General features: G+C 39.5%; 1 protein-coding gene across 1 annotated transcript in view; it reads left to right on the plus strand.

Annotated features, from left to right (window-relative positions):
• The window catches only part of palm3 (paralemmin 3), a 63549-nt gene extending 54014 nt beyond the window's left edge, over positions 1 to 9535 (plus strand). The window contains exons 6-8 of the mRNA XM_054778140.1: positions 1901 to 1931; positions 3252 to 3308; positions 6239 to 9535. Coding sequence (XP_054634115.1) covers positions 1901 to 1931; positions 3252 to 3308; positions 6239 to 7107 — 957 coding nt within the window. The 3' untranslated portion in view covers positions 7108 to 9535. The remainder of the gene's footprint in view (positions 1 to 1900; positions 1932 to 3251; positions 3309 to 6238) is intronic.
• The last annotated feature ends 4369 nt before the right edge of the window (positions 9536 to 13904 follow it).

The following is a 13904-nucleotide window of genomic DNA, read 5'->3' on the forward strand; positions in this document are numbered from 1 at the left end:
CAAGCAGGAAGGAGAGACGATGCTGAGAGATGTGTGTGTGTTCTGAGCTGCTGTCTGGTGGCCGCGTTCAATAAATAAAGTTGGCAGAAGCAACAGAAGAAGTTTCCTTCTTTGCTTCGGAGCTGAATAACACTGACAAGTTAACAGACTAGTAGCGAACGGAAAAGAAGACGGCTTTGTTTGTGTTGAATACAGAAGATGAGGACTTTGATCGATTTGTGGATGAGGATTGATGAAAAATAACGTGAGTACATTCTAAAATACTTCAATTAAGTACAACCGAACTCAGTTTTGCTCCCGCGGCTTTTTAAAAACTTTTGCTAGCATGGTTTTAGCGTGGAGGCAGTATTGTATTGTATTGTAGCGTCGCTGGGAGCACGTCCTGTTCCCAGCCTACTTTGCGGTAATGTTTTGGTGCTGCAGGGGATTTTTCAGTGACCGTTCTATGAAGGTGGCCGCTAAGACAGGTTTGACTGTATATGAATATAACCTCATGATATTATTACATAGTTGCATTTGATTACTGTATTATATCTTTACTAACAAATTGATGGATACTGTAGGGTCCTGTTCTTGTTGATAGAGGATCACTACATGTTACCAAAGCTTGCCTGATGCGTGGCTTCTCGGCAATACAGAAATTGCAGACATCCAGGCACCTTGCTTTGAAATGGAAAGTGAAGTGAGGATGTCAAGGTGACAAGCACACATTCAAGTATTTATTTTGATAACAATAAATGCTTGGAATATCTTTATCAGATATATTAAAGTTTAGAAGGATTGCATGCAGTACTATTTTCCTGTCAAAATGAAAGCACAAATACATTTAGAAGGAAAAGGGTGCATTATTAGTATAAGTGCATTACTGACTCACATTATTCCCAGGCTTTCGCAGGCCACATAAAATGATGTGGTGGGCCACATTTGGCCCCCGGGCCTTGAGTTTGACACGTGATGTACGCATGTTTTGTATTCGACACAAATTTTGACACTTGAGTACACTCGTACGCTTTGCTGATCTCCAGGTACTCCACACCACTCTCCTTCTCTCTTTAACTACAAATGTTCGCTGCCTCCAAGCTAAAGCAGGGGTGTCCAGAGTGCGGCCCGGGCGCCATTGTGGCCTGTGTAGAAATAAAATTAAACAATAACAAAAAAAAATGGGGAAAATATATCAAAAGGCAAAATGTAACAAGAAATAGCTGAAATTTGTCTTTAAATATGTGTAACAGTTTTTAACCTTTTTCCAAAATTTAAAAAATATATAAAATATCAAAGTGGGGGGGGACTCAAAATTTCTTCAAGGTTGACAGTTCTGGAATATAATTACGACAATCCCTGTTCTCAATAGAAGTGCTTATTTGAACATGTGAGCACTTTACCCTCAGTCAAGTTCAGTTACTGTACAATCATCTCTTTGAGGGCGCTTCAGAAAAGTAAGTTATTATTACTCTTCTCTTGCTGCCTTTTCAGGGTGTTTTTTTAATATCCACAGGAAACCTTTTAGCTAAAGTCAGCCAGCTTCATTTATTTAAAAAAAAAAAGAATACCTTAGATGAGTGATGCAGGCTGTGATGGAAGAGACTTTAATGTGTGACCTTTACATCAATTTGCCAGCAACAAGCCCTGCCAGAAAATCTTTTAGTGGGCACGCTGAGGGTAATTGACAGCAAATGTCTGTCACTTTTTTTTTTTTTTTTTCATTTTGGCATCTTTTTACTTTATTTTGTCTTGAAAGCAGGCTGGTCTTTTCTCTTAAATGCACTTCTGTATATGGTGATATTAATGAAGCTTTGTGAAATCTCATACTTGAAAGACAATAACTCCTGACTTCATGTCGTTTGCTGCGCACTATCACCAACTCCATCACAGTAAATACATATTATTTGCCTTTTTACAGGAAGTAGTGGAAATGGAAGAGGACGGAGTGGGTAAGTGGGAGGATTGATTCTTTGGTGTTAAAAAAATGGCAAAGTGCACATCAGAAAATGTGATGTTCTGGAAGACTCATAGATATGAAAACTACTTGATAACATCCATCTGTCTCCACCCTCAAGCATTAACCCTTTTGAATGCATACTGTTTATATGTGATATACAGTGGTGTGAAAAAGTGTTTGCCTCCTTGCTGATTTATTTTTTTGCATGTTTGTCACACTTAAATGTTCAGATCATCAAACAAATTTAAATATTAGTCAAAGACAACGCAACTGAACACAAAATGCAGTTTTTAAATGAAAATGTTTATTATTAAGAGAGAAAGAAATCCAAACCTACATGGCCCTGTGTGGAAAAAGTGATTGCCCCCTAAACCTAATAAGTGGTTGGGCCACCCAGAGCAGCAACAACTGCAATTAAGCGTTTGTGATAACTTGCAATGAGTCTCTTAGAGCGTTTTGGAGGAATTTTGGCCCACTCATCTTTGCTGAATTGTTGTAATTCAGCCACATTGGAGGGTTTTCCAGCATGAAGCGTCTTTTTAAGGTCAAAATGGAGACAAACCTTAATGTTGTTTTTGTAATGTTGTGTTTTTCGACTTGGAACTCTGCCATGCAGGCTGTTTTTGCCCAGTGTCTTTCTTATGGTGGAGTCATGAACACTGACCTTAACTGAGGTAAGTGAGGCCTGCAGTTTTTTGGATGTTGTTGTGGGGTCTTTTGTGACCTCTTGGATGAGTCGTCGCTCCGCTCTTGGGGTAATTTTGGTTGACTGGCCACTCCTGGCAAGGTTCACCGTTTTCACCATTTGTGGATAATGGCTGTGAGAGCCATTATCCACAAATGGTGAAAACATTTCCAAAATTTCAAAAAAATTTGGAAACAACATTTCTAAAGCTCGGGGATTCCAGCAAACCACACATTGCTGGCTTTATAACATTTTCCAGATTGATAGATCTGAATTACTTTCTTTCTGGTAGGGAATCACTTTTTCATACAGGGCCATGTAGGTTTGCATTTTTTTTTCTCCCTTAATAATAAAAAGTTTCATTTAAAAACTGCATTTTGTGTTCAATTGTGTTGTCATTGATTCATATTTAAATTTGTTTGATGATCTGAAACATTTCAGTGTGACAAACATGCAAAGAAATAAGACAAACCCTTATTCACACCACTGTATAATATCAAGAACACTCATCAAATGTGATGCCACATAGTAATTGTTTGCTCCAATTTTGACTTCTCCAAAACAAAATGTGATTTGTCCAGTACACATGTACGCAGAGCAAACTGACAACAAACCCCCTCTCTTCAGCAATGTTACGAGGTGCCGTTCTGCAGAATGGAGACGACAACAACACAAAGAGATCAGGTGACCTATTTTTAACAACACGCATGTAAAATCTTGTCATAAATCTCCACTCACCCTGAAACCTATCCTGCGTTGGATACAGACATACCAGCTTGTTCATGTCAACATGAATCCATGTCAAATCTTCTTCAGCCTCGGGTCATAAAATTTGATAATGAGTTTCAATTTTAGTTTGAACCACTTGCCATGGATCGCGGCATGTGTCGCTGCACATTATTAATTAGTTCCATTGGGTTACATGAAAACCGAAATGCCCAAAAAACCGAGGTATTTTTTTCCCCTAGGAAATTATGTAAGTCCAATTAATCAGGTCCAAAATATGAACAAAATATACATTCAATAATGTTTCTCACCTTCTTTATGAAATTTTTTGGCCCCATGGTGCGTTATTTAGCTGTCAGTGAGTCAGCAACGCATAGGATGCTATGTTTAGGCACTCGATTTCTCAGAACGATGCATTACACGGCAAACGGACAAGTTTGTTACATGCAATATTGTATGAAAGCTGAATTATACAAAAACTGGAGCATATAAAACCTGAGGTTTGATTTTATTTCCTATGCCAAGGATTGTTTCAAAATCCACACAAATGGGAGGTTGACCAACATTTCGGAACGGATAGTTTTCAATCTTAGGGGTGCTATTGTAGACATACTGTACTTGCATATGTGCTAATGAATATGCATATCCTCTTTTAATACAGCTATGCATAAACTAAAAACCAAGGCCTTTATATTATGGGTGAGTTATACTGTTGTCATACAAATGTAAAATAAGTTAACCGCTTTTCGATAAAAGCCATGAAAAACAAAATTCTACTGTAATTTCCGCAGTATAAGTTGCATCAGTCAAAAAATGTCATCCATCGGCTTATCCTCACTAGGGTCACGGGTATGCTGGAGCCTATCCCAACTGACTTTGGCCGAAAGGCAAGGTACGCCCTGGACTGGTCGCCAGTCAATCGCAGGGCACATGCAGACAAATAACAAAAAGAACACACTCACATTCATACCATTTAGAGTCGCTGATTAACCTAACATGCATATTTTTGGAAATGTGGGAGGAAGCCTGAGTATCAGGAGAAATCCACACACGCACAGGGAGGACATGCAAACTACACACAGAGATGCCCAACCTACTGTAGGTCTTTCAGATCTGTCAGATCTCCTGACTGTGTGGCCAACATGCTAACCACTAGGCCACCGTTAGGCCAAATATGAAGAGGGTAAAAGGCATATAAGACTCACTAGGCAAGTTGCATTTATTTAGAAATGTATTTCACAAAATTCAAGACCAGGAACAGACATTTAATGTGGAAAGGCAAGTTATTCAACCACACAATAGCACACATAACAAAAGACTGTACTTAATTAATTAATGAATTGAGCTACGCAATAGCATAAAATCATAACTGGGAGGCGGAATAGGCTAAATGAACAGAACAAGCCAGAGAGTCCGGTAAACAAGTATAAGTTTATTTTTTTCAGGGGTGTAGTCGTCCCTTGCAACATTGCGGTTCGAACGTTGCTCCCTCACTCTGTCAGTTTTCAAAACCTAATTAATTAGTAAATGACTGCTGTTTTGTGGTTGACTATGGATTATTAGTGAAAAAATATTGAAAGACAAGTTATATGTAGTATTCTGGCCACTGGGCGTCAGTATGTTACATTGATGAGTAATGCCATTATATTAGATTACCTTGACATTGCATGGCATGTCCAAAATGACATAGTTCTCTTCCCAGTTCTCCTCCCATTTCGTGTGGAAGTGGGAAGGGTTTGGCTTCTTGCTTTGTACTTCTTCGCCACTCCTTGCTGTGCTAGCGGCAGCCGTCTCTTTATGTCCAGTGCAGTGATCCCGTAGCCTGCGCATTATAGTTGAGCAATCTGGTTTAAACAAAGAATAATAGGAGTGTAACGGTGACTACTGGGGTGTTATTTCATGTCTACAGGGCTCTAATAATTGTAAAAATCGTATATTTATTATATACATGAAATATTTATTCTATGCTCTAAGAAAATATTTTATTTATTAATATTGAATGAATCCTACTTACAGGAAATGCAATTTTTGTGGTTGGATATGGAACCAATTAACCATGATAAACGAGGGAGGACTGTACATGAGCAGCATATAGTTGTCACAAAACTACAGTAGAGTGCCCTCTCGCGGCTATCGACGGTAATGTTCACTCCTTGGTTCATGTCGTCAGTATGAATTAAAGATTTTTTGACATGAAGTCGTATGACATCCCCATCAGCAGTGGACTATATCATCCCACCAGTTCAGTTCTTGTCGGATTTCCGTGATTAGGAACGTAGTTCTGCTTAGCTGCTGGGTCATTTAAGTAAAGAGTTTGGCTTCTCAAGGCAATATGTGTTGAAAAGAGTTATGCATTTGCATCATAAAAATGCCTTCTCAAAAAAATCTGACCCAGCTTTTTAACATTCTGGTGTACAAGTGTAAAAAAAACCAAAGTTTACCACTGTGTATTTAAAAAGAAATACTCCCAAAGGGATATTATTACTGCAGGAATCCGGGTTGTGAGACTCACCGAGGTTCATACTTCTTAATCGATTGATGTGGACTTGTAGCCATATTGTCCTTAGCAGTCAGTGCACAGTTCTATGGTCATCATCACTCTTTTATTGTGCGACTTTTAAGATGTTATTTTTCACAAAAATGTTGGTCAGTCTCCAACGTTGAGGGCGTTGGAAAGAAAGGTTTCCGCATAAAAATGAGAAATTAGTTTTCCTGACGTACTGTTGGCAAAGCAGAGTCTAATTGCAGTGAAGCGATAAAACACAATCATCCCCAAGGATGTGATTGCTAATGAAATGAGCATAATAAACGATGATGAGCACCATCTTGTCATAATCTAATATTTAATGCTCTAATGAGAAGGAGATTAATTGAAGTCATATCTTCAGGGAAAGTTCACGCTGACGTGAAGGCGGGCCAAACCTCACCGCGGGATGAAGACGCATTTGTCAATGGCAGCGGAGACTTGGAAGGACATGTCAGACAACATGATGGCGCTTTGGAGTTGTGGAACTCTCAGGCCAGCACCACAAATGGACCAAGTGGGGAGAACTGTGGGTCGAGTCTGCTTGTTAACGTGCCAACTCTGAGCCACACGGAGCTGGATGAAGGGGTCGTGGTTATGAGAGCAGAGCGCGTCATCATCACGGATGATGAGGAGGAAGATGTTGCACAACAAGAGGAGCAGCAGTCAGAGGAAACCCCCCCAAAAATTCCAAAATCAGCAGGAGAGACAGTTGAGGAGGTGAAAGTATCTCTGGAAGCTTCCTTTGAATCAGTAAAGAATGAGACTCATGCAGAGGAGCAAACAGGAACAAATGAGGATGGGGAGTGTGAGGACAACCAAATGGAAGGTCCAGCATCGGTGGTGGTGATGCAATCAACAGCCATCCCTCAACAGGGCCCTCCAGTGGCCCCTGTGCCGGTCTACTCTGAGTCACCACCTTCAGATGCTCCACAAGCCGAAGGAGAAATCCCAGCGGCAGCAACTGAAGCAGCTGGCACGTCTTCCTTAAAAGCCTCGGACCACAGCATCGCCAAGGCCTCTCAGTTCCACGAGGTTCCCCTGAGCGATACTCAGGAGAACCACACGACCGAGTCGGAACCCGGCGAGCAGGAACCCCTCCTGGAGGAGGTCAAAGCTCCCAGCATACAGAAGGGGGAGGCCGCCGATAGCCAGCCGGCTGGCACAGGAACACGAGGAGAGGCGATACAGGCACCTAAAAAGAAAAGCTGCGAGTGCTGCTCTGTCATGTAAATCTGGATAGTCATCAAAAATATAGACACAACACTTTTATTTAGCTGCCGGTATAAGTTCAATAACAATATTGTCATTATAACCGCATTCCACTCTTTAAAAATAGCTTTTTAGACTCATATGTATTGAGTACATGAGGTCACTCGACCCCGCCCCTTTTAAAATGACCAATTTGAAGCTGTACTTTTTTCTTTTTTCAAAATATGACACGTTCTCTGAACCTGCATAAATCTTTACAAGGGTCTTCTATGTACAGTATATCTTGAAATTGTTAGTTGTAGGTGAAATGCAAAATCCATGGTTGTAATTGGTACATCATTGCGGTACAGTGATGATAAAATGAATCTTAGATCACGTTTGGGCTTTTCTTGACTGATGATTTAATCCTGGATATTGGTGGGGTAAAGGGGTAGGACCAAAAAAACAACCCTGCAGGAATATCCTGGTTTTGTTGAGTGGCTCTGATATGAACTATAATTGCATCCTGTAAAATGATTTGCAGTGAATGTGCTGTTGGCAAAATATGCACTACACGTATAATGTTGACCAAGTGCAGCAACTTTGGAAATCCAATAACAGTTGTTACTTTTTGTGTCCTCCGCCGTTGCACTCGCTAATTAGAGTGGGAAGCGCCTTGAACGCCTTCTGTTGTGCTTCTAACACACATCAGCTGCAAAGCAAGAAGCTAGGCTTTAGTTATGGAGCCAAATTATCCAGCGTGAATAAAACATATCGAAAAAAATCATGTGGTGTCCCAAACATCACGATTTATCACTGACGTGTGTCGGTGAGTGCAAGGGTTCATTTACTACTGTTTTTCGTGAACATTGTACAGTTATTTTTATTTTTTATGTTTTTGCGGCGAAAAAAATCACGTTTTGAGTGCACATCAGCTTTAAATGTTGACTCCCTTGCCTGGTTTGTAGTCAGCAGGTTCAGAGAACGTGTCACAGTTGTTAGTGTGGTGCTCACTCATAGTTCTCATGGCATTGAATCGATTGCAACTGGACTGTTGAGGTTGCCTTAGAAGACGTGTCGCCTCTCATCCTAGCAGGCTTCATCAGTTCATGCTCAATTACTAGGTGGGACAAACACTAGCCTGACTCGATAGGACAGCTTTAGTCTGAGGAGTTGGCAAGATCCAAAGTATTTATCCTCTAAAGGAAGAGGCATGTCCAGACAAGAGTGTCACTCTTTTGAGGCATCAAATGACCATCGTTAAGATAAAATGGAGTGGGGCCTCTGCCAGCCAATGACAGTCGTGAGTGGTATGACCTTCGTGAGCATTCCATTCTGATGTAACGATGATCATGGACCCACCTGAAGCCAAGGTGGCTGGGCTGTTTCAGTGTCATGGATGAATGAGAATATTCACAGGCATGCTCATGAAGAAAGGACTACTACTACTACTACTACTACTACTACTACTACTACTACTACTACTACTACTTTTGCTTTTTTACTTTTATTGTCCTAGGGTTCCATTAATGGCACTATGATAAAATACGGTTTATGATGTTACCCAAAGTTTGGACACACATTCTCATGCTGGGCGTCCAAACTTTTGACTCATTGTGTACTCATTGTGTATGTATTTGGGAGGCAAAAAGGTGTTGTAGTTACATTTTTGTTAACATTTGTGCTCCCATTTTCTCTGCACACTGTCCACCCAATGAAAGTGTTGATTTTTTTTTTTTTATCGGGGAGGGATTTACTCCTCAAATTCTTCAATTCCTGTTGGGCATACCTGCCCAGCATGTATTCAGTGCATGTCATTTTCTACACCGTTTGTCCTCACTAGGGTATGCTGGAACCTAACCCCACTGACCTTTGGGTGAGAGGCAGGGTGCACCCTGGACTGGTCGCCAGCCAATCGCAGGGCACATTTCAGATGCAGTGAGATGAAAAACGTATTTTATCATCAGTGAATTGATGTACACATATGATTCATCTTAATGTAAATACAGTATTTTTGCTTAAGATGATGCTGAGCGGTTCAGAGAGAATATTTTTCTAATTAAGTGACTTAAAAGATGAATTATTGAATAGATTTGGAATGACTAGATGTCTTTTTTAAGAAAGAGGGCCCAAATATGTGGGATTACTTGATAATACAGGTAGCATCTGTTCATTCATATGAAAACCCAAGTGTACACCACTGACACTTGTGGTTCAATATCTCATTTAATGATTTTTTATTTTTATTTAACCAGATTGAAGAGCTTCTTGTCCATGCATATTTATACTGAATACAGAAAGTAGGTTTGAGCTTGTAAGAGTATTTTGCAATGACTGGTTTAATGATTAAAGTGGCGTTTGACATATATTGTTTGCTGTACTTCATTCCATGCTGCTTTTTTCCCCACTTGTGGACTTTTAAACCAATATTGACAACATCGCACGTTCCACATCCAGTTAAGTATTCATCATGTTCTAGGTCTGGACATTTACACATGCTCAGCTAACCAACAGGTGGCGCCAAACAACTTTTTCCTGAGCAAGTCAGAGCTTTTCTTCCTGCCACTCACACACACGGGTCACCTGCAGAGATGCATGCACGACTACAACCTGCTGGGAAAAAAGTCTCAAGTTGCCAGCAAGTCAGAAAACCACAGAGGAGGTATGATGCTAACTTTAAGATAATGGTGATCAATGATGCAGAGTCATCAACTGTACAGCCATTAAGAAATATTATATATTTTTACCAGTTATTTCACTGGTATTGAAACATGGTTTAAAAGATCAAGTTTGACTTTTTGTCTTAAAAATATTTGTTTCCAAAAACGGGCCTTGAAAAAGAGGAGTCGTCTTATATTTGAGATTGTCTTATATTTGCATAAATACGTTTACTGATATTGAAACATGATTTACAACATGTATTTTGTCATTTTTGTGTGAAAAATATTTATAATCCCCAAACGGGTCTTGAAAAAGAGGAGTCGTGTTATGTTTGAGGTTCTCTTATAGTTGCATATATACGTTTACTGATATTGAAACATGATTTGCAACAGTTATTTTGTCTTTTTTGTGTGTGAAAAATGTTTATTTTCTTAAAACAAGTCTTGAAAAAGTAGCATCATCTTATGTTTAGGGTTGTTATATTTGGGTCATAATGTTAATTTCACTGTTACTGAAACATGATTTAAGAGATTCATTTTGGGTGTTTTTTTATAAAAATATTGTTTTCTAAAAACAGGTCTCGAAAAAAGAGGAGTCGTCATACATTCGGTGTCGTCTTATGTTTGGATCAATACGTTCACTAATATTGAAACATGATTTAAAAGAGAAAGTTTTTCTTTTTAGCCTTAAACAGTCTTATATTTGGGTTCAAATGTTGATTTGACTGATATCGAAACATGATTTAAAAGATTGTGTCTTTTGTCTTCAATATACAGTATGTATGTGTATGTATGTGTATATATATATATACATATATATATATATATATATATATATATATATATATATATATATATATATATATATATATGGTCTCATATTCAGGGTTGTCTTATACTTGGGTCAATACATTTTAATTTTTTTCTTTTTATTTTTTTCTAAAAACGTGTCTTTCAACAAGGGGCGGTCTTATATTCAAATTGGGCTTATGACGTCAAAATGTTTATTTTACTGATATTGAAGCATGATTTAAAAGATACATTTTGTCCTTTTTTTGTCTGAACATTTTATTCTAAGTGTGTCATGAAAACAAGGGGTTGTCGTATATTCGGGGATCTCTTATATTTGGCTGAAAATGTTTATTTCACTGATATTGAAACATGATTTTTTTTTTTTATTTTTCGTCTTAAATGAAAAAAGTGTATTTCAAAAGAGAGGTCGTCTTATATTTAGGAGAATACTGGTTTACTTCACGTATATTGATACATAAAAAGATCATTTAAAAGATCTTTTTTTTCTTTTTTTGTGTTCAATATATTTGTTTCTAAAAACAAGGCTTGAAAATAGGGCTCATCTTATCCTATATTTGGGCAAAAATTATTATTTCACTAATATTGAAACATGATTTAAAAGATAAATTTTGTTTTTCTTTCCAAAAACGTGTCTTGAAAAACAGGTCGTCTTATATTTGGGTCAAAATGTGAATTTCATTAATACTGAAACATGATTTTAAAAATGTGTATTGTCTTTTTTTTTTCATAACATTTTTTCTAAAAATGGGTCTTGAAAAAGAGGGGTTGTCTTACATTTGAGTTAAAATGTTTATTTCACTGATGTTAAAACATTTAAAAAATGTATTTGCTCTTTTGTTGATGTTTTTTTTAAACGTGTGTTGAAAAATGGGGGTTGTCTTATATTCAGGGTTGTCTTGTATTTGATACATTTACTTCACTGATACTGAAATATGATTGAAACCATTTTTTTTTTGTCTTTGAAATATTTTTTCCCAAAAACTGGTCTTGAAAAAGAAGGTTGATCTTATATTGAGGGTCATCTTAATATTTGGGTCCATCCGGTAAATTTTCTCCACAAGAAAAAAATGACTCTTCATTTCAATTAAAAAAAAAAGAAAAGCTGAAGCGTCTTTGCAAGAGACCTTTCATATTTGGCACCTAACTGATTTTTGTCTTTGTTTGTTGTTCTGTTTTTGATATCTGTGAATCATTCAACGAGAGTGCTGCGTCGTCTGGTCCGTCTGGTTTCTGCACTTTGAAACGTTGTTCCCCCTCTATAAAAGCAGCAGTTCCTGTGGGCATCACCAGTGTGACAAAACCAGCTCAGAATGATTCTGGTCGTGTGCGCCATCACAGTCCTCAGCCTTCTCGATGCGGGCGCTTGTCTTCCTCAGACATGTGAAGACCTGATCAGGCCGCTGGTTGGAACGGATGTCGGCCATGTGGAGGGAACGTGGGCCTTGGTCGCCGGCAGTTTGAACAGATCGGTGGATGAAAGCGTCCTCAAGCAGAGAGACAGCATCACGTTCCACGGCTTCAACTCCACCTACGTCCAAGCCAACCGCTTCGGAGATGTGTGCCGGTCTTACCCCCTCAACGCCACCTCGGAAGGCCACGTCATGACACTGAAGGGGAAGCACTATGTCTTCACCGCCACCTTCCTTATCACCTCCTGTCCGGACTGTGTGTTGTTTCGCTTCGACGTGGACGCGCTGAGCCACACGACCACCGACCTCTACCTGCTGAGCAAGAGGCGAAAGCTGAATCCCACAGAGGAGGAGGAGTTTGCATCTCAAGTCAAGTGCCTGAAGTTGCCACAGCCCGTCTGGATGGATCCCAGCAAGGAGCTTTGTCCCTTACAGTGACCAAATAAAACTGTTGATGCATACTCACTTTTGTTTTCCTTTTATTGCAGGGGTGTTCAAACCTTTTCCACCGAGGGCCATTTTGATACATGATTATCAGATGATTACATTTACACCAGTCAACATGTCTGAAAAGGAGTCGGAAGAAGCAGAGCTTATTTAATCCTACACTTACTCCATATCTGTCTCTTAGGTGTCACCATTTTCTGATAGGGAGAGAAAAGAATAGGGATTGTGTAACAATAGATTTAAAGCTTATGCGGTGAAGACCAAAGAAAAGACTGAACAAAAACGGGTAAACGGGGGCCCACACAGTCAGGTGATCTGGAAGATCTGGGTTCGAATCTCCATTGGACATCTCTGTGTGAAGTTTGTATGTTCTTCTCGTGTGGGCGCGGGTTTTCTCCGGTTTCCTCCAAAAATATGTATTTTAGGTTAATTGGTGACTCTAAATTGTCCATAGATATGAATGTGAGTGTGAATGGTTGTTTGTCTATGTGTGCCCTACCATTGGCTGGTGACCAGTGGAGACCTCTCGCCCAAAAGTCTGCTGGGATAGGCTCCAGCATACCCGAACCTAATGAAAATGAAGTACATAGTACATACAGTATAGAGTCATCCCTCGTTTATCACGGTTAACTGATTCCAGACCCGACCGCGATTAGTAAATTTCCACAAAGTAGGCTTCAATATTAATAAATGGAAGATTTTCGTAGTTAGAGCGTAGAAAACCTGTTTATATGGGTCTTAGCATTCTTTGTTTACGTCACATTGCGCAGGCTATGTGATAACTGCAGGGATGGCCGCCGCTAGCATAGCAAGCTACTGAGCTGACGAGTTAGCCTCTCCAATTTAGGGGAGGAGCGGGGTCAAACACAAATCTAGCAACTTTTTGTGGCGTCAGAGAGTTTTCTGGTATTTGGGGACTTAAAAGTGAGAGCACGTATTATTCTGCAAATTGTGTTCTTACTGAGCAGCAGCAGGTGCTGCTGAGTGGTCCGCCCCGTCCCCAAAACAGTCACAAGGGGTATGTGCACTGTGAGCTCCCGCAGAACACTTGAGAGCGTAGTGGAGCTCTACGTATCCATGAATCACACAACCGCGAAGCGCGATGCCGCCGAGGTGGATCTCGCCCTGTTTTATAGAGCCGGATCTAAAACGTAAGTGTTTCTTCATGTTCATTAAATTACTACTCATTACACTCAAGCCTTTTTCGGACTCGGTCGTTTACTTGTCAGTGTATGGAAGAATGTTGCATGATGAGTTAAACAAGTAGTCCTAATTGCAAGATAAAGGGTGAAGGCTGGAGGCGAGTCTGAGTGTAATTATTACGCTGTCTACACTTTGAGAGGCGCTGGCCGAGATAAAATATTCAAATTATTTTACTTTGATGAAGTGATGGCCAATTTTAAATTAACAAACCAAGAACCAAGTTGTAGTTCAAAAGTTAATTAGGGTGTTTTCACTCACTTTTCATAACAGAAAGGAGAAACAGGATCAGCCCCTCAAAGCTGAGGAA

Source organism: Dunckerocampus dactyliophorus, chromosome 6, assembly GCF_027744805.1.
Source record: "Dunckerocampus dactyliophorus isolate RoL2022-P2 chromosome 6, RoL_Ddac_1.1, whole genome shotgun sequence".
NCBI lineage: Eukaryota > Metazoa > Chordata > Actinopteri > Syngnathiformes > Syngnathidae > Dunckerocampus > Dunckerocampus dactyliophorus.